The sequence below is a fragment of the Rhinoderma darwinii genome, chromosome 1 (assembly GCF_050947455.1).
Source record: "Rhinoderma darwinii isolate aRhiDar2 chromosome 1, aRhiDar2.hap1, whole genome shotgun sequence".
NCBI classification, from domain to species: Eukaryota; Metazoa; Chordata; class Amphibia; order Anura; family Rhinodermatidae; genus Rhinoderma; species Rhinoderma darwinii.
In genome coordinates this window covers 562,644,777-562,664,417 of record NC_134687.1, presented here as the reverse complement: position 1 = coordinate 562,664,417, position 19,641 = coordinate 562,644,777, and the positions used below count along the sequence as shown (strand labels likewise).

General features: G+C 40.9%; 1 protein-coding gene across 1 annotated transcript in view; it reads left to right on the top strand.

Moving 5' to 3' along the window:
* LOC142661295 (arylsulfatase B-like) overlaps nt 1-19,641 on the top strand; it is a 181,169-nt gene that overhangs the window by 80,304 nt on the left and 81,224 nt on the right. The window contains exon 5 of the mRNA XM_075838706.1: nt 15,327-15,570. Within this exon, the coding sequence (XP_075694821.1) occupies nt 15,327-15,570 (244 nt within the window). The remainder of the gene's footprint in view (nt 1-15,326; nt 15,571-19,641) is intronic.

Sequence of the window (19,641 nt, the reverse complement as noted above, 5' to 3'; positions counted from 1 at the left end):
TTATGTTTGTTCTACAGGTCTTTACGATTGCGGCAGTACCCAATATGTAGTTTGTTTTTATATGTTCAATTATTATTTTTTTCATTGAACCATTTTTAAAGAAATCCAATATTTATTTATATTTTTTTAATGAAAAAAAGGTTTATTTATTTATTGGGGGGTACTTTTACAATTTTTAGACTTAATTTTCCTTTTTGTTTTTTTTTTCCGTCCCACTAGGGGGTTTCAAGCAGTGATACTTTGATCACTTGAATAATGTTTTGAAATACCTGGTATTCCAAAGCATTACAGCCTGTCAGGCAGTTACTGATGACAGACCTGGGGGCCTAAATTGAGCCCTCGGCTGCCATGGTAACCCATCGGTGCCCTGCGATCACCATCACGGGTGTATCGATGGGGTGACAGAGGGAGCTCCCTTCCTCTATCAAACACCTTAGAGTCGCGGTAGCTATTGACCGCGGCATCTAAATGGTTAATGTGCCGTAATTCAATTCAGTCAGTTGTGGCAGGAGTCTGGTTATGTATCACAGCCGTGCTCCTGCTGCTGATCTTGTGGTTGCGTTGGCAGTACCCACGAAGTCCGAATGACTAATATATCAGTCACGATGCTAGAATTACAACTCGCACGTCACGGATATATCCATCGTTGCTTGTTAAAGGTGTTTTCCCACCTTAGACGTTTATATTATATCCACAGGATATACCATTAATGTCTAATATGTGAGAATATCATATCCAAACAAGAAAGGTCCTCTAACCTCTGTGCTATAAGCATGTGGAGACTGGATGGAATAGAGACCTCGCTCTGTATGTGTGCAGCTTTCTTCAGGTTTTCTAAAACGTGACGGTCGCACCTGTCAGACATTGTCATATCTTGTTCACCACTGTATACTGATTAAGTGATATATTGTAGAAAACTCAGGTTAGGAGAAAGTTTGTATTCCTGATGTGGTGGTCTCTCTGACCATTGCCTCGACTGGATACAATTTTATAACAAACTCTTAGCTGTAAGGGTATGTTCACACGCAGTGACCAAAAACGTCTGAAAATACGTAGCTGTTTTCAGGCGAAAACCGCTCCTGGTTTTCAGACGTTTTTGTAGCAACTCACGTTTTTCGCGGCTTATTTTACAGCCGTTTTTGGAGCGGTTTTTCAATGGAGTTAATGAAAAACGCCTCCAAAAACGTCCCAAGAAGTGACATGCACTTCTTTTTCGCATTCGTCTTTTTACGCGGCGTATTTTGACAGAGACTCGTAAAATTGAGCCTCGTGGGAACAGAACATCATAAATCCCATTGCAAGCAATGGGCAGATGTTTGTAGGCGTAATGGAGCCGTTTTTTCAGGCGTAATTGAGGCGTTAACCTGACCGAATTATGTCTGAAAACACTGCGTGTGTTACCCTAAGAGTTATTAGGTCTGTGCAGGTTTTAAGACTCTGTGTATGTAAATAAGACTGCGGTGATCAGCTGATTGATGCAGGTCCAACTCCTGGCAAAAAAAAAAGCTGAATTTGCCGGTGAAAGCAGTGGCCTTTCAGAGTAATGGCAATCCATGTAAGGGCGGATTCAGACTAACGTGTTTTGTGTCCGTGCCAGCCGCGTGGTTTTCACGCGGCTCACGCGGACCTAGAGAAGTCTATGGGGCAGTGCAGACAGTCCGTGAGTTTTGCGCAGCTTTAGTCCGCTACGTAAAACTTGCGACATGTTCTATGTGTCTGCGTTTTTCGCGCATCACGCACCCATTGACGTCAATGGGTGCCTGAAAATCACGCATGCCCCACGGAAGCACTTCCGTGGGACAAGCGTTATTCGCGCAATAACCGTAAAAGAATGAATGGAAACAGAAAAGCGCCACGTGCTTTTCTGTTTACAAACATCCGAACGGAGTGTCATAAAGATGGCGGCTGCGTGAAAAGCACGCAGCCGCGCATCCATATGAACAGGGCACACGGAGCTGTCAAATGCCTTTTGCGCACGCAAAACGCCACGGTTTTTGCGTGTGCAAAAACGGCACGTTCGTCTGAATCAGCCCTCATAAATATGTTTGAGGATCTTCTTTGTATTCTGACTGATATTGGGAGGACATGAGCAGGCCAGAGCTTCTGGGACCGGACTGGTAGTGACAGGGTGTCTGCGTTGGAGCAGGTGGCATTTCAAAAGGTGAGTACCTGTTAGTTTATTATTTTATACCCGCCGCTGCCCTCCTTCAAAGTTCAAAGAGTCCCTGATCACCCCTTCTTAACATTTTGTTGCAATTCAATTTCTATGGTTAGGTTCACACTATCATCAAAACCGCTAACACTATTTTAAATTCCAGTGGATTTCCCACTATTGTACCATATTTTAATTGCAATGTGAGAGTAGCCTTACAGGAGAACTACAAAAAGATCTACAGTATGTTTACACAGGTTTTAGGGTATGTTTACACAGGTTTTAGGGTATGTTTACACAGGTCGGATTTGTTGCGGAAAGCTCTGCAGCAGAACCAAGGTTCTGCAGGGAATGACTGAACAAACTCCCCCTAAATCATGTTTAATTTGGTGCAGAGTTTCAAACGCATTTTCTGCTGCGGAGAAGAAGAGAAGAGCGGGATAAAAAAAAGACAATACTCCTCTCCGCTGGCAGTCCCATAGCAACGCGTCCCTGCTTCGCAGCTGATCTTTGAGTCGGCCTCCTGGGATGACGTATTATCCCATGTGACGCTTCAGCTTGTGATTGGCTGCAGCAGACACGTGGGACAAAATGTCATCCGAGAAGGTCGGTTCAACATAGACCAGCCCAAGGAGCAAGGACGCATCACTACAGTAGTGCCATGGGAGTCGAGTAAGGGTATGGGCACACGGGCTATTTTCAGCCATTTTTCAGGCCATAGACGTCCTGAAAAACTGCTGAAAAATCGGAAGCAGAACGCCTACCAAGATCTGCCCATTGATTTCAATGGGAAAGACTGCGTTCTGTTCCGACGGGGTGTTTTTTTTATGCCTAGTTTTCCAAAAATAGCACGTAAAAAGACACCCATGAAAAAGAAGTGCATGTTACTTCTTGGGACGTATTTGGAGCCATTTTTCATTGATTCTATAGAAAAACAGCCGTAAAAAACGCAGCGAAAATTGCGAGTGGCTTAAAAACCGTCCGAAAATCATGAGCTGTTTTCCCTTAAATGCAGCTCCGTATTTTCAGACTTTTTTTATTTTGTGTGTGCCCTAAGGGTATGTGCACACACATAATGAAAAACGTCTGAAAATGCACTACTTTTTCGCGGGCGTTGTTTCACAACAAAAAAAGGGCCATCGGAACAGAACGCCGTTTTTCCCTTTGAAATCAATGGGCATATGTTTGGAGGCGTTCTGCTTCCAATTTCTCTGCCGTTTTTTGAAAATAAGCCATGTGAACATACCCTTAGAGGAGTTGTTGTTTTTTTTTTTGGGGGGGGGGGGTTTCTTGCGATTTTTGCTGCAGGAATACAGCTCTTCCGCAGCAAGAATCTCAACATCTGTCATATAGTGCAGATTTTTCTTCCCCCATTGAACAAAATGAGAAAAGTCTGCAACAAATGTGCAGCCATTTCAATTTTTAAATTGATTAATAAAAAAATCTGCACCACTAGTCTATTTCTACAGCGTGTGGAGGAGATTTGTTAAATCTCATTCACTTTGCTACTACTGTGATACGCTGCAGATTTTCCACTTGCAAATTTAAGCGGAAGATCTGCAGTGATTATGCTAGGCGTGACAATACGCTTGGTTATGTTTTGAAAATTTTGAAAATAATTGATTCCAGTGTAAACACTTTGTTCTGCCTTTGTTCCCATAACATATACTGTATTTACTTTAAGACATTAGTGACATCATTAACAAAAAGACAGGAGCATGGTAGCAGCACTCACGGAAAAAAGTAACGTTTATTCACCCAACAAATGCGACGTTTCACTTCCGCAATGGAAGCATTTTCAATCAAACCGTGATCGTATCACACCAGTATAAATACAGAGAACACAGTTCAAAAGACAAGGGTTGTGATTAATAGCAATTTATACAAAACATATAAATATTGCACATGTGACCATGTACAAAAAACATGTGATTTAAGAGTCTCATTTGGACATATAATAATAAAGATTACAAATGTGTACTATCTACCATATCCATATAAACACACATGTTCTGTAGATTAGGTGTCATTAGTGATTAACCCCTTAGTGTCTAAGCCTGTTTTGGCCTTGTGGACACAGCCCGATTTTTGCAAATCTGACATGTCACTTTATGTGGTAATAACTCCAGAATGCTTTTGCCTATCCAAGCAATTCTGAGATTGTTTTCTCGTGACATGTTGTACTTTATGATACTGAAAAAATTTTGTCGTTAAATTCAATATTTATTGGTAAAAAACACCAAAATTTAGAGAAAATTTGCAAAAATCTGCATTTTTCTAAATTGTAATGTATCTGCTTGTAAAACAGATCGTAATACCACACAAAATATTTACTAGTTAACATTTCCCATATGTCTGCTTTATGTTTGCATCATTTTTTGAACGTGCTTTTATTTTTCTAGGACGTTACAAGGCTTAGAAGTTTAGCTGCAATTTCTCGCATTTTCAAGAAACTTTCAAAAGGCTATTTTTTCAGGGACCAGTTCAGTTCTGAAATGGCTTTGAGGGCCTTATATATTAGAAACTCCCCATAATTCACCCCATTTTAAAAACTGCACACCTCAAAGTATTCAAAACAGCATTCAGAAATTATTTTAACCCTTTAGTCATTTCACAGGAAATAAAGCAATGTAGAGGGGAAATTTCCGAATTTCAATTTTTTTTTTTACGAAATTCATTTGTAATAGTTTTTTCTGTAACACAGAAGGTTTTACCAGAGAAACGCAACTCAATATTTATTGCCCAGATTCTGCAATTTTTAGAAATATCCCACCTGTGGCCCTAGTGCGCTACTGGACTGAAACACAGGCCTCAGAAGCAAAGGAGCACCTAGTGGATTTTGGGGCCTCCATTTTATTAGAATATATTTTAGGCATCATGTCAGGTTTTAAGAGGTCTTGTGGTGCCAAAACAGTGGAAACCCCCCAAAAGTGACCCCATTTTGGAAACTACACCCCTCAAGGAATTTTTCAAGAGGTATAGTTGGCATTTTTAGCCCACAGGTTTTTTGCTAAATTTATTGGAACTGGTCTGTGAAAATCTACTTTTTTTTCTGAAAAAACATACAATGTTTTCGTTTTTACAAGGAATAAAGCACCCCAACATTTGTAAAGCAATGTCTCCTGATTACGGCAATACCCCATATGTGGTAATAAACTGCTGTTTGGACCCACGGCAGGGCTCAGAAGGGAAAGAGAGCCATTTGGATTTTGGAGAGCAGGTTTTGCTGTAATGATTTTCGGTGCCATGTCGTGTTTGCAAAGCCCTGGAGGGACCATAACAGTGGAAACTCCCCAAAAGTGACCCCATTTTGGAAACTACACCTATCAAGGAATTTTTCTAAGGGTATAGTTAGCATTTTGACCCTACACGGTTTTTGCTGAATTTATGGGAATTATGCCGTGAAATTGAAATTTTTTCTAATAAAATGTAGTTTTAGCTCAGATTTTTTAATTTGTACAACAGATAAAGGAGAAAAAACACCCCAATATTTGTAAAGCAAACTCTTCTGAGCACAGCAATACCCCATATGTGGTAATAAACTGCTGTTTGGACACATGGCGGAAGTTAGAAAGGACGCAGCGCCATTTGACTTTTGGAGCTCAAGTTTTGTTGGAATGCTTCGCTGCCCCATGTCACATTTGCAATTCCACTGAGGGGCCAAAATAGTGCAAACCTGGCAAAATTGACCCCATTTGGGAAACTATACCCCTCGTGGAATTTATCTAACGGTATAGTGAGCATTTTGACCCCACAGTTTTTTTGCTGAATTATTGGGATGATGCGGTGAAAATGAAAATCTACATTCTTTCCACTAAAATGTTGAATTGTTTTCATTTTCACAAGGAATAAAGGAGAAAAAGCGCCCCAACAATTGTAAACCAATTTCTCCCGAGTACGGCAATACCCCATATGTGGTTAGAAACTGCTGCTTGGATACACCGCAGGGCTCAGAATGGCAGGAGTGCTACTTGGCATGTAGATTTTGGTTGATTGTTTTTTGGGCGCCATGTCGCATTTGCAGAGCCCCTGAGGTACCCGTACAGTAGAAACCCCTGAGAAGTGACTCCATTTTGGAAACTTTACCCCTCAGGGTAATGATCTAGGGGTGTACTGAGCATTTTGATCCCACAGGTGTTTCATAGATTGTATTAGAATGAGGCAGTGAAAATTAAAAATTTCCCAAAAATATGTAGTTTTGCACACAATTTTTTTCCCACAAGGGTTAATGGGAGAAAAAACAACACATAATTTGTTACTCAAATTCTCCCGAGTACGGCAATACCCCATGTGTGGCCCTAAACTGCTGTTTGGGCACATGGCAGAGCTCAGAATGGAAGGAGCTCCATGTGGCTTTTAGAGCACAGATTTTGCTGGACTGGTGTACGGGCGCCATGTCGGATTTGCAGAACTCCCTTAGGTACCAGAGTAGAGTGTAAAACCATGAGAAGTGACCCCATTTTGTAAACTACACCCCCTCAAGGCATTTATCATTTGCCTGGACATATGACAGGGCTTAGGAGTGAAAGGCGCATGTGAGACCTATTTTGGTGATTTTCGCAGCATTAGCCCACAATGGCAGAGCTCTGGGGTCAAATAGTAAAACAAACCCCCAAGTAGTGACCCCCATTTTGGAAACTGCACCCCTCAAGGCATTTTGACCACACAGGTTTGTTTTTTTTCTAGTAGAAATGAATGCTCAGTGAATGGTGAAAATTGCAAATTTCCACAGGTATGTGCCATTTTAGTGCACAATATTTTGTGCCCAGTTTGTGCCACTGAAGACAAATACCTCAAACTGTTAAGCGGATTCTCTCGGGTATGGCGATGCCATATATGTGGACGTACACTGCTGCTTGGGCACGCTGCAGGGCTCAGAAGGGAGGGAGTGCCATTTGGCTTTTGGAGCGTGGATTTTGCTCGCTAGTTGTTTTTGTTTGGGATCTTGCTGGTATTTCAGTTATGATGTGGGGGCATATGTAAGCTGTGCGGAGTACATCAGGGTATAATAAGAGGGTATAATAATTGGGTAAATAAATAATTATCCACAAATGTGTGGCCGGTGTCGCACTGATAAATGGTGCCAGATCTTATCCTCTGCACATTTTGCATCGCCATATTCTGAGAGCCAAAACGTCTTTATTTTTTCTCCACCGGAGCTGGGTGAGGGCTTATTTGTTGCGGTACAATCTGTAGATTTCATTAGTACCATTTTTGGGTACATGCGATTTTTTTTTGATCACTTTTGTATTTCATTTTTTTGGCAAGCAAGGTAACCAAAAACCGGCAATTCTGATGTTTTTTATTATTTATATTTTTTTACGGCGTTCGCCATGTGCCATGAATGACAATTTTACGTTGTTATGCGGGTCGGTACGATTACGGCGATACCAGATGTATATAGTTTTTCTTATGTTTTGCAGCGTCTGCACGATTAAAATCACTTTTTGTTTCAAATAATTTATTTTTGGTGTCACCATATTCTGAGAGCCATAACTTTTTTTATTTTTCCGTGAAAAAAGCTGTGGGAGGGCTTGTTTTTTGCGGGACGGGCTGCGGTTTTTAATGGTATAATTTTGGGGTACATGCAACTTTTAGATCCCTTTTTTTTAATTCTGTTTTGCGAGGGGTAGTGACTAACAAACAGCGATTCTGGAATAGTTTTTTATTTAATGTTCACTGTACGGGGTAAAATAGCGTGATATTTTTATAGCTTGGGTCGTTACGGACGCGGGGATACCACATGTGTACTTTTTTTTATGTTTTTTGTTTTTTCCTATAATAAAAGACTTATTATAGGAAAAAAGGCTGTTATAGTATTTTTTAACATGAAACTTATTTTTTTTAACTTTTTTACAACATTTTTATTAACTTGTTTTAACTTTTTATTTGTCCTACTAGGGAACTTGAAGGCATGAAGCCCTGATCGCTATTCTACTACCTACATAGTGCAGTGTATTAGAGCTGTCAGCTATTCACTGACAGCAAGCCTATTAGGCTTCGCCTCCCGGCGGCGCCTAATAGGCTTCCGTACTAGGAAGCGTTTGTTAGGCTATGGTTGCCATAGCAACCATCGGAACACCCGCGGGTGCCGATGGTTGTCATTAGCAACCATAGGGTACGATCTAAGGGGTCAATCGGCTGGATCGGAGCCTAGCTCTGGTCCTGGCCGTTAGGGCACGATGTCAGCTGTGACAAACAGCTGACACCCGCGCCCGTGGCAACCATCGTGGTTGCCGACAGGCTACAAGACACTTCGATGCATCGATCGCGCTGATCGATGCATTGAAGAAGTTAATCGGCCGGATCGGAGCCTAGCTCCGGTCCTGGCCATTGCAGAGGGGCGTCGGACAGCTGATTACAGGCGGTGATAGCGCTGGCTCCGCTTCTGAGCCTGCGCCATCACATACACACGTCATGGAGCTGTGATTGGTCCGTCTGCTTTGACTGACCAATCACAGCGATCGCCGGCAGGAGACCGCTGTGAATGGTCCCCTGCCGTCTTACTGTGCCGATCAACGGTCATAAACAGTTGACGGCACAGTTCTGTCACCTTGTCCTTTGACAGGGTGACAGTTTTTAGCCAGGACCCACTGGTACGTCCCGGTGCCATAAAGCACTTCAATGCAGGACGTACCCGTGCGTCCTGGTGTGGTAAGGGGTTAAATAATAAAACATAAAAACAGCTGACACTCTCCACACTGAGTTGAATGCAAACCTCATGGACTGAATGACTCGTGCTAATTACTTGAATCTAGGCGTTTTACACGCCGGACAGCACATCCTAGCTGTCTATTGGGTAAGGCCATTCTCGTGTTCCAAGGTTGCCATGACAAAGTACAAAAACATGGTGTCAAGATTAAACACAGCAGCTGAAAAAGGCCATTCTGGCCGTGCAATCATTTCTAGGTAAAATGTGATGTGTACCACCATCTTTATTAAGGGCAAAATGGAGCACATGTGCATGTTAAGATCCATATTAGATCCCAGAGGTCAAAAGCTGCATTAAAAGCATTGCGTCCCTATAGACAAAAAGTTCCCCCACAAATAAACCTGCGGAGAGACTGAAGGCTCAATCCTCACTCAACCAATATGCTGATCTATAATCAACAAACAGGTATATGGTGGAGATCATTCCGGGATCTCTAGCTAAGCAGCAGAACCTATACCATAAAAAGGCAAAGCAACCCCTGTGTGCAGAACACACATCACCGACTCAAAAGGGCCAAGGGATCCCAAACTATCCCAGCTAACATACAAATTATTTAGGTATATGTAAATTTATTGAAGTTGTACCCAGTCAAAGCAGCCTTATAGAATACACGAAAAAAAAACAAAAATATAAAATTACTTCAATGTTTCAATATTTTATTTAATAGCAATCATAAAGACAGAAAAATTATTGTCCACGAGGATTCAGTCCTTCTGGGTTCAGTCGGTGAGTGTCCATATAAATCATAAATCAGACATTGTTCTACCAAGAGAAAGAAGATAAAAATAAGTTAAGAAATATACATCTGTTACAAGATAGTTCTTGTTCTCCACTCCAAACACCATGGACCTTTCAAGAACGTCGGATGAATCCTGAACTAATATCACAGGGCAAAAGGGGCAATACCTCAAGGAGCGGTAAGGTTTAAAACAGAAGACCATATATATGTATGTATATATATATATATAACAGATAAAAATCAAGAATATGACAACTGAGATCATCATTTAAATTATATTTAGAGGGTAGTCAACATTAAGCCCACCTGGATGTAGTGAATTAAATTTATTAATCCAGAAGACTTCTCGGTTTTTTTAGGATCAATTCCCTATCCCCCCCCCCCCCCCATTTCAAAGGAGGGACCCTGTCAAGTATGGTAAACCTGAGTTGACGTACAGTATGTCCCATCTCCACGAAGTGTCGTGGTATAGGAAATTCGACTTTTTCAGTTCGTATACTGGATTTATGATTATTTAACGTTAATCTACACTCTGTTGTGGTTTCCCCCACATAGATAAGGTTACACGGGCATTGTAGCACATATAACGAAGTCACTTCTACAGGTATAGTATGATCTAATATTATATGTTTTCCCCGTAGTGGGATGTGTAAAGAAATTGCCTTTAAGCATAATGGCACAGTTATCACAAGACAAACAGGGGAAACAACCCCTCTGTGTCACATCTGGGTTCGCACCCCTGTTAAGACTACTTTTCTTGCTGGCATCCGTCATAACAAGTCTGTCCCTAAGGTTACGGGGCCTTCTATAGGAAAATAATGGAGGGGATTGAAATTCAGTTACTCTATCATAATAATTCCCAAGAATTCTCTAATGCCTTTTGATAATCCCTGCTACATTAGGGCTGCACATGCTATATGTTGAAACCATAGGAAGTCTAACAGTTTTATGTCGGTTCTTTTTCAAACCTTGACGGAGCTGACTCCTATCCATCACCTTTCCAAATGTTTTTCCAGGAGTTTTTTTGGGTATCCTCTTTCTCGAAATTTCCCTATCATCTTGTTGAGGTTATTATCCAAACTAGTGGGGTCATCCACAATACGTTTTACTCTCAATGGTTGGCTGTATGGTAAGGATTTAATCATTCCCTTAGGGTGATGGCTTTCAAAGCTCAACAGATTATTACAATCTGTCTGTTTAATATATAAATCTGTCACTAATTTATGGTCTTGAATGCTAACCACAGTATCCAGAAATTGAATGTGAGTACTAGAGGCCACCATCGTGAACTTAATGTCAAGGTCAATATGGTTCAAAAAAATCAAAGAACAGGTCCAGATCTGATGGATCTCCAGTCCATATGAGGAAGACATCATCTATGTATCGCCACCACCCCAGAACCGAAGTGAAGTGGTGGGATACATCGACCGACGTCTCCTCCATGTCTGCCATAACAATATTGGCGTACGTGGGGGCTACATTTGACCCCATCGCCGTACCTCTAAGTTGTATATAGTACTCGTCATTAAATAAAAAATAATTACAGGTCAATACAATGTCTAGAATGCCCATCAGAAACTCCCTACACTCATCTGAGAATTCAGTACTCCTCAGTACTTTCCCTACACTGCTCATGCCCCTCCCATGATTAATGGAGGTATACAAGCTGGTCACATCAAAGGAAACCAGCGTTGCTCCTGTAGGGACATTGATATCCTTAATCTTAGTCAAAAAGTCAGATCTATCCCTAATATACGACTTTGCAGATGTAGAAAATTCCCTCAGGATTTTGTCTAAAAAGATAGCTAGTGGGCTCAATAGCGACTCTCTCCCTTAGACTATAGGTCTCCCTGGGGGGTCTGTGACACTTTTGTGAATTTTAGGCAGGCAGTATAATACCAGAGTTATAGGGAATAATGGTGTAAAAAAAGAATGCAGATCCTTATCAATCATGTCATTGGCATACGCATTATCCACTAATATCCTAATCCGTTTCTGTATACTTTGCATAGTATTTAAAGGAACCTTTTGATATACCTCAGCATCGTTTAATTCTCTATATATTTCTTGCAGATATGAGGTACGGTCCATAACAACGACCTCTCCCCCTCTATCTGCAGGTTTTATAATCAGGTCGTTGTTATGGACCAGTCCTTCAAGGGCTAATTTCTCTCTGATTTAAAAATTATGTGGAATATGTGTGGATATTCCCGAGCGACATTCACTTTTATAGTCTGCAATATCCTTAAGTACAGAGGAAATAAATGTTTCAACCACCTGCATGTTTGTTGGTGGCTGAAAGTGACTTTTGTTGAATAAACCCCACTGTTTCAAAAGTAATTCACAACTTATATCTGGAATTTCGCTAACCGGATTTGGTTGCTGGGAAAACCATGTCTTCAATCTCATAGACCTAAAAAAATTATTTAGACCTATATCCAGATGTAACCAATCCACATTCTCAACAGGACAAAAAGATAACCCCTTGCACAGAACAGATAATTAATCTACAGACAAAGCATAGCTCGAAATATTTACCACTGATTGGTGGTGAGAGGGTTCCTTTATTGACTTGTGAGGTTGATCTCCGCTGTATCACATTTTTTATTCTTGGACCATCTGTGGTAACGTCTCCCGCCCCTCCTGGTCCGGTATCGCTTGTTCCTGGAGTCATTGATGTTTCCTCTAAAAAAAAATGTCCTGTGTAATGAGTCCCTATTCCTGGGGAACCTTGTTTTGATGTCTCTCCGTGTAGGTTTCTTCTGTTGTTATTGATCCTTCTTCCAATTATATATCATCCCCATCTCTGAACCACTTATGCCGTTTCACTTCCTCCTGCTCACTTTGAAACTTCTGTAGGATGCCTTTGAATTTCTCACAATAGGTAGAGTATTCCTCATTCCCCATAAGTGTGCGCAGTTTTTCTTCAAATTCACATTTTTTGAGTCTGCAAGTATCACTCTCCTTCTGCAGAAACTCAATGTTCAATAGAATAACATCCAGCGCATATTTATTGGATAATCCTTCCAACCGAGTACAGAAATCCAAGTTGTTGGGAAACAAATTAGGTTTAAGATGTGATCGCAAACCCCTGTGGGATGATCTGATGTCTGTAATATTGACCCAAAATCGATAGATGTAGTCTCAGGTTGATCTACTTGATTCACACTCAAAGCCTCTTTTGATGTCGACCTTCGCCGGAATCCCCAGGAAAGTCCCATCCCCCAGCGAACCGTTCAGGTTCCTATCCACATCATCCGTGGTGTAGGAAAAAATGTTGGGTGAGGCATTCAAAGCCTCAGAGGGCTCCATATTGAAGCACGTGCTAAGACTCCTTGTCAAATTATACAAAATAGTAAGGCAGGTAGGAGCAGCACAAGTGCAAATTACCAAATAAATGGTCGGTGCAAAGCTTCAAATGATAGGAGTGACTTCTCCCCATATGATGTATAACAAAAAGACAAGAGCATGGAAGCAGCACTCACGAAAAAAAGTGACGTTTATTCACCCAACAAATGCAACGTTTCACTTCCTCAATGGAAGCATTTTCAAGCAAACAGTGATAGTATCACACCAGTATAAATACAGAGAACACAGTTCAAAAAACAAGGGTTGTGATTAATAGCAATTTATACAAAACATAAAAATCGCACATGTGTGACCATGTACAAAAAACATGTGATTTAAGAGTCTCATTTGGACATATAATAATAAAGATGTGTACTATCTACCATATCCATGTAAACACATGTTCTGTAGATTAGGTGTCATTAGTGATTAAATAATAAAACTTAAAGTGACATCATAGTTAGTCTCTTAGCAGCCAATGAGATCACTTCTGTTATTGTCTTGTCAGTCTAAAGTTCCAAATATAGTTTTAAATGTTGTTTTTTTGTGTGATCCAAGTGTTTAGAGGTCACTAGGGAATGTAGTTCCCAGGGGAGGGCGCATCTGGCATTGTGCTACCAGTTGAAGCATTTTGCCTAATACCATCCGTATTCTCTGTGAACTATCAAGAAGGGAATAGTAAACACCCGCATTGACCATTGTACATAGTAACACATGGTCATTGTATACAACCGCTATAGCACATAACCCTATGAGATGGAACATTTGCTGTCTGTATTCGTAACAAAAATGTCCATATACTTATGTTTACATAAGGGCATAGATTAGACATTACATTGTGGTTTTGTAATGTGTTTACGATTGTCCACAGATACATTTGTATCCAGCTGGAAAGTGAATGGTCATTTTTCTGTCGTCTTAGGAATTTTTTGTTTTTTTCCTTTCATAGTTTTCAGTAAATCGCCAGGCATATGAAAGACCTAATGTGGTATTCTTGGAATGGGTAGAAAGAAAAGTAACCTCCCGTCCTCTCTCCTTTTACAGATGGATGTGCAATACTATGAGAATGTCACTGATCCACTTAAATGTCATGGTTCATTAAAAAAAGCATTGTTCTCTATAGAAAACACTGTTTGTTGTGTTTTTACATTGCCTTCTATGGTAAATATATTTCCTGCATATGTTATGTACTAAGATGTCTATCTCACTGTCCTATAAGGATTTCATAACTGCATTGAACTGTACACAGTCAAGCCACCCATTCCTCATTTCCTTTAAAGTCATTGTCGGAAGTATAAACATTCAGTAAGGCCAAGAGAACCTATATGATTACTGTAGGTCCCATTCTAGGTTTGTCTTGTCCAACACTAATAGGTCATAAAAACCTGAACAAGGAAATGATCTCCACAGTTGCTATAATTCTGGGCAGCAGAAAATCTACTTGAGTCCTTAAAAAGGGATGAGGGCTCCCAGACCCTCTGCGTCGCCGGTAGTTATGAGGGTGTTGGTGTCGAGCATGGAGTCATGGCCGCAGACCGTCGGGATTACTCACCCCCGGATGGCCGCTTCCATGGATCTCCTCCCCAGGAGATGCCAGCGCTCACTTCTGCTCCATTCAGCTGTGTCCCGTAGGGTGAGAGCACACGAAAATAATAATCAATTTACCCATGATCACACTGGACTATAAAAGGGCTCTGCCCTTTTCTCATTGCCTGAGCGTTGTTTACCCATGTTAGTCTTGCAAATGTTCCCTTAGTGTTATCCTGTACCTGCTACCTGTATCCCGTGCTACCGTTGTTCCTGTGCCTTAGAAAGTTGGAGTCGTGTTATGCCATTGTTCACGCCTTCTGTTGCACCACGCCGGGTGTCTGATGCCACGGTCCCATCTGAGCTTAGCCGCTACTACTGTCTGAATTGCCACAGGTACCCTTGTGCTTGGACTATATAGACATTGGCTTGGTACACTATTTGGCCAGCTGGTATCCCGGTACGGCCCAGTGGATCCACAGATCGTGACAATCCTATATGTATACCACGGAGATTGGTTGTTCATTTTGGTGGTAAAATCAAATGTTATGTAGTCATGTAGCCCTTGTGCTTACTAGCTATAATATGGCAATTGAATTTTCCGGAAAAAAAAAATATATACAGAGCTTGTCACCTCCAATCTCCTGTAACCGATAATAAAAGCTTTGCACTGTAAATTCAAGTTATTCGAGGACTTGGCTTTCTTATATAACTCATCACTTTGTCCCTTTCTATTTTTCTTTTTAAAAAAAAATACCCAGTCACATGCAGTATTGGTTTCTTAATCTTAATGACCCAGTTTCTTGTATGTATTACTATATTATCTTCCCCAACTTCCTCTGTTACAGATAATGGTGGGCAGACGTTGTCTGGTGGTAACAACTGGCCCTTACGTGGAAGAAAATGGACCCTTTGGGAAGGGGGAGTGCGAGGAGTTGGCTTTGTCACAAGCCCCTTATTAAAACAAAAAGGTGTCACTAGTAAAGCGCTGATCCATATTTCAGACTGGTTGCCAACATTGGTGCATTTGTCTGGAGGAACTATTAATGGTACCAAGCCCTTGGATGGGTTCAACGTGTGGAAAACCATCAGGTAATTTTTCTGTAATAAGATAAAGGGATTTTCTGATTATCCTCTCATTTAGTAAAGATGATATGGACAGCATTATGCTTAAAGATATATTAGGAACTGAATGTCCAATTTTAACTTTCAAGGTACTATATTGAAAACTATAAATATCTTTATACACTGTTCAGCCATAACATTCACACCTACCTAAGATAGTGTAAGGTCCCCCTTTTTAAACTAAAATCCGGGAAATATTTAAAAAAAGTCACTAAACTCCAACTCAAGATTCATCCTCCAGCACTTAGCAGAGGAAAAAACCCAAGTGGAGGAAACCCATAGGGTGCCATGACTGAAGGGTTGCCCTTCGCTTGAGCTTAGAAGGCTGATGCCAACATGTAACTCAATCAGATGTTTTACACCGTAGCATATGTAACATGAAGAAAAACTACAAATAGATTATTCAATAATCCATAAATCAACTTAATCCAACACTGTAAGCAAACTGTTTAATAAAATAAGAAATGAACAGTTGTGCAGTGAAAACAAGGAAAGGGCACACCAAAAGGAGAGGTTTCTGACATTTCTTCTGGGCAAAAAAAACGGACGAAACAGTGAGACGGGAAGTTGCACTTATAAACTGTGCTGATACAGTTAAACGCAATGCTGAAACAGAGAACCGTCAGCTCCCTACTTCAGGAGTAGTACAGAGGATTCTCCGGGCACAGCACTACTTTAAGCTGAGCCTGGGGAAGCCCTTGACATCACTGTCCATAGCGGAATCCCCTGCCAGAGGTTTGATGACTGGGGATTCCGCTCCTAGATGGAATCCCTGACGTCACTGTCCATATGGATGGTGACGGACGTTAGTAGCTGCTCCTGTAGTGGAATCCCCTGCCAGAGCGTTGCCGACGCTTTAGGAGCAGAATCCCCGGCCAGAGGGAAGCCCTGACGTTATTGTCCATATATGTAGCGGAATCCCCGGCCAGAGCGTTGTCGACGCTTAAGCCGGGAATTCCACTCCTAGAATGAATCCTTGACGTCACTGTCGATATATGGACGTAATTCGGGCGTTTTAGCCCCGAATTAAGTCCGAAAATACGGCTCCAAAGCGTCGGAAAACATCTGCCCATTCATTTGAATGGGCTTTACGATGTTCTGTGCCGATGGTCATTTTTTTTGACTCCATGGAAAAACAGCTCCAATTACGTCCGTAATGGACGCAGAGAAAAGCGCCTGCACATGCCATTACGTCTGAAATTACGGAGCTGTTTTCTCCTGAAAACAGCTCCGTAATTTCAGCCGTATCGGATTCTGCTGTGTGAACATACCCTAAAAGAGTGTTCAGTTTTGGCAGTTTCGATCCACACGGAAGCAGGTAAAATTACTGTTCTCCGTTATATGTGCCCTGACAGATTTATCTCTTTGTCTAGGAATATATATATATATATATATATATATATATATATATATATATATATATATATATATATGCACAGCTGTTTCTTCTTCTGCGTGGCTATATTCTGTATGTAGGCATGGACATGAACAAGAGGGACCAGATGGAGAAGCTGCTAAAAGGCGAACGTCCCCTGTAAGCTCTTGTTCACATATGCACTAATCTTCTGAAAAGCAACTAATGTGAACAATAGAGGTATCCAGCTATTAGAATCAATTGTGTGTGTGTGTGTGTTTGTATGTGTGTGTGAACAAGTCCTAATAAAGAAGCAAATCATCCCTCACAATCCAACATTTTGATGATGATCGGGTTTTCGTTCTAAACCCAGGTTTACATTTCTCTGGAGGAAGCTTCCAGTGAGTAAAGAAATGATTGTTTTTCATTAAGTATGGAATGTTTCATTTCCTCAGCTGTTTTGATCTTGCAGCATTACATGTGACTGCTTCCCAATAAGGAATCATCGCACTAATTTCTCCGCTCTTCAGATGACAATACTTACAATATGTCATCTTGACTATTTTAATCGTATGTGTTCTTTTTTGGGCAAGACTGCAGGGAAAAATCTAATATTTACACAAGATTCGTGTTCAATGTGTTTGTAACAGACATTGAAAGAGGCTCTGTCACCACATTATAAGTGCCCTATCTCCTACATAATGTGATCGGCGCTGTAATGTAGCGTCATAAACTTCTCTCCATTCATTTTTAGCAGTACTCGTGAGATCACGCTGTGCAGTCACATACTCCCACATTAACTTTACCAAAGTGTCTTGGGAGTGAATAGACCTCACCTCCAGCCAGGACGCGATGTCTATTCATCACTCCCGACACGTCGGTATCATTTCTGTGAATGACCACACACGTTTTCTCGCAAGATTGGTCAGCGTCATACACTTCTCTTTACAACACCCAGTTGGTAAAAAAGTAAAAACACGCCTAGTTGTTTAAGAAAGTAATTAGCATAAATCTAAAATTGTGCATAACTTGCACAAAATTGATAGTTTTTCAAAATAAAAACCACTGTTCTCTACATTACAGCACCGATCACATTATCTAGGAGATAGGGCACTTATAATCTGGTGACAGAGCCTCTTTAACCACTTGATACTGAAGTGTTTAGAAAGTGAATAGACATTCCACGGGATGTCTATTCACAATCTCTGCACTTTGTTAATGTTTCTGTGGTAGTTACAGCAGAGCAAGCGTAATCCCGCGAGATTACGCTGTAAATGACAGGTTGCAACGAGATTACGCTTGCTCTGCTGTAACTACCACAGAAACATTAACGAAGTGCAGAGATTGTGAATAGACATCCCGTGGAATGTCTATTCACTGTCTAAACACTTCAGTATCGTTAATGTGTTAGTATAAGACAGCACATAGTGATCTAGCAAGATCTCTATGCGCTGACTAAATGAATGGAGAGAAGTGTATGACGCTGATTGATTGGGCAGCGTCATACACTCCTCTGTACAACGCCCACTTGGTCAATAGTAAAACACGCCCAGTTGTCTATTGAGAAACTCATTAGCATAAAGCTAAAATCGCTAATAACGTGGTGAAAATAGATCTTTTTTTTTTTTCATAAAAAGCACTGCTGTAATCTACATTATAGCGCCGATCTCCTTATGTAGGAGATAGGGCACTTATAATGTGGTGACAGAGCCTCTTTAAAAGCAAATTGTTCTTCTATTACTCTTCCAATCTACATGTATTTGGTCTTGTTTTTATCAGAACGTATCGGGCTTCCATATTATATAAAAAAAGAATATATATATTTTACTTTTTAAAAAATGTAAAAGGAAAAAAAAATGAGCATATGTAATTTTAGGTGTGTTTTTTTTTTTTTTTTTTTTTTTTTTTACATCTGGTGCATGTCACTGGGTAACAACACCTATATACATATTTGGCAACTTCTGCCGTCTTTAACGATACCAAATATGTGTGTATGTCTTACACACTGGGCGCAAGGTGGAGCTTACAATGAATGGTGCGCAAACTGGCTTTTGGAGAGCAAATTTTCCAAAGCTGGTTCCATAGCGATCTTTGTGTATGCGACCAGTGTCGCGGCCAAAGTCGCTGCGTAGCCCCAGCCTAAAAATGTACAATACATCTATTCATATGATATGAAAGATATAGATAAATAGATAGGTAGATAGATAGAAATAATAATAATCTTTATTCGTATAACACAAAAAATAAATAAATCGCAATTTAGATCTATCTATCTCATATCTCCCTCATCTATCTATCTAGGTATCTATCGTCTGTCTATGTATCTATCTCATATCTGTCAACCAATGTCATATCTATCTGTGTGTATGTATCGATCAGATAGATAGATATTAGATTGTGTGTATCTATATATGTAATATCTATCTATGTAATATCTATCTATCTCATATATTTCTATCTATCTTTCTATGCAGGGCCGGCGTCCGCACCCGGCGAACCCGGGCAAGTGCCGGGGCCCACTACCCTTGGGGGGGGGGCCACTCGTCTTCCGGGTGCTGACGTTGCCGTCGTCACGGCATCACTGTCTATATATGGACAGGGATGTCAGGAGGAGAGGAGTCCCAGGCAGAGCGCTAGCGGCTCTGCTCTGGGACTCCGTCTCTGGGGAAGCCCCTGATATCACT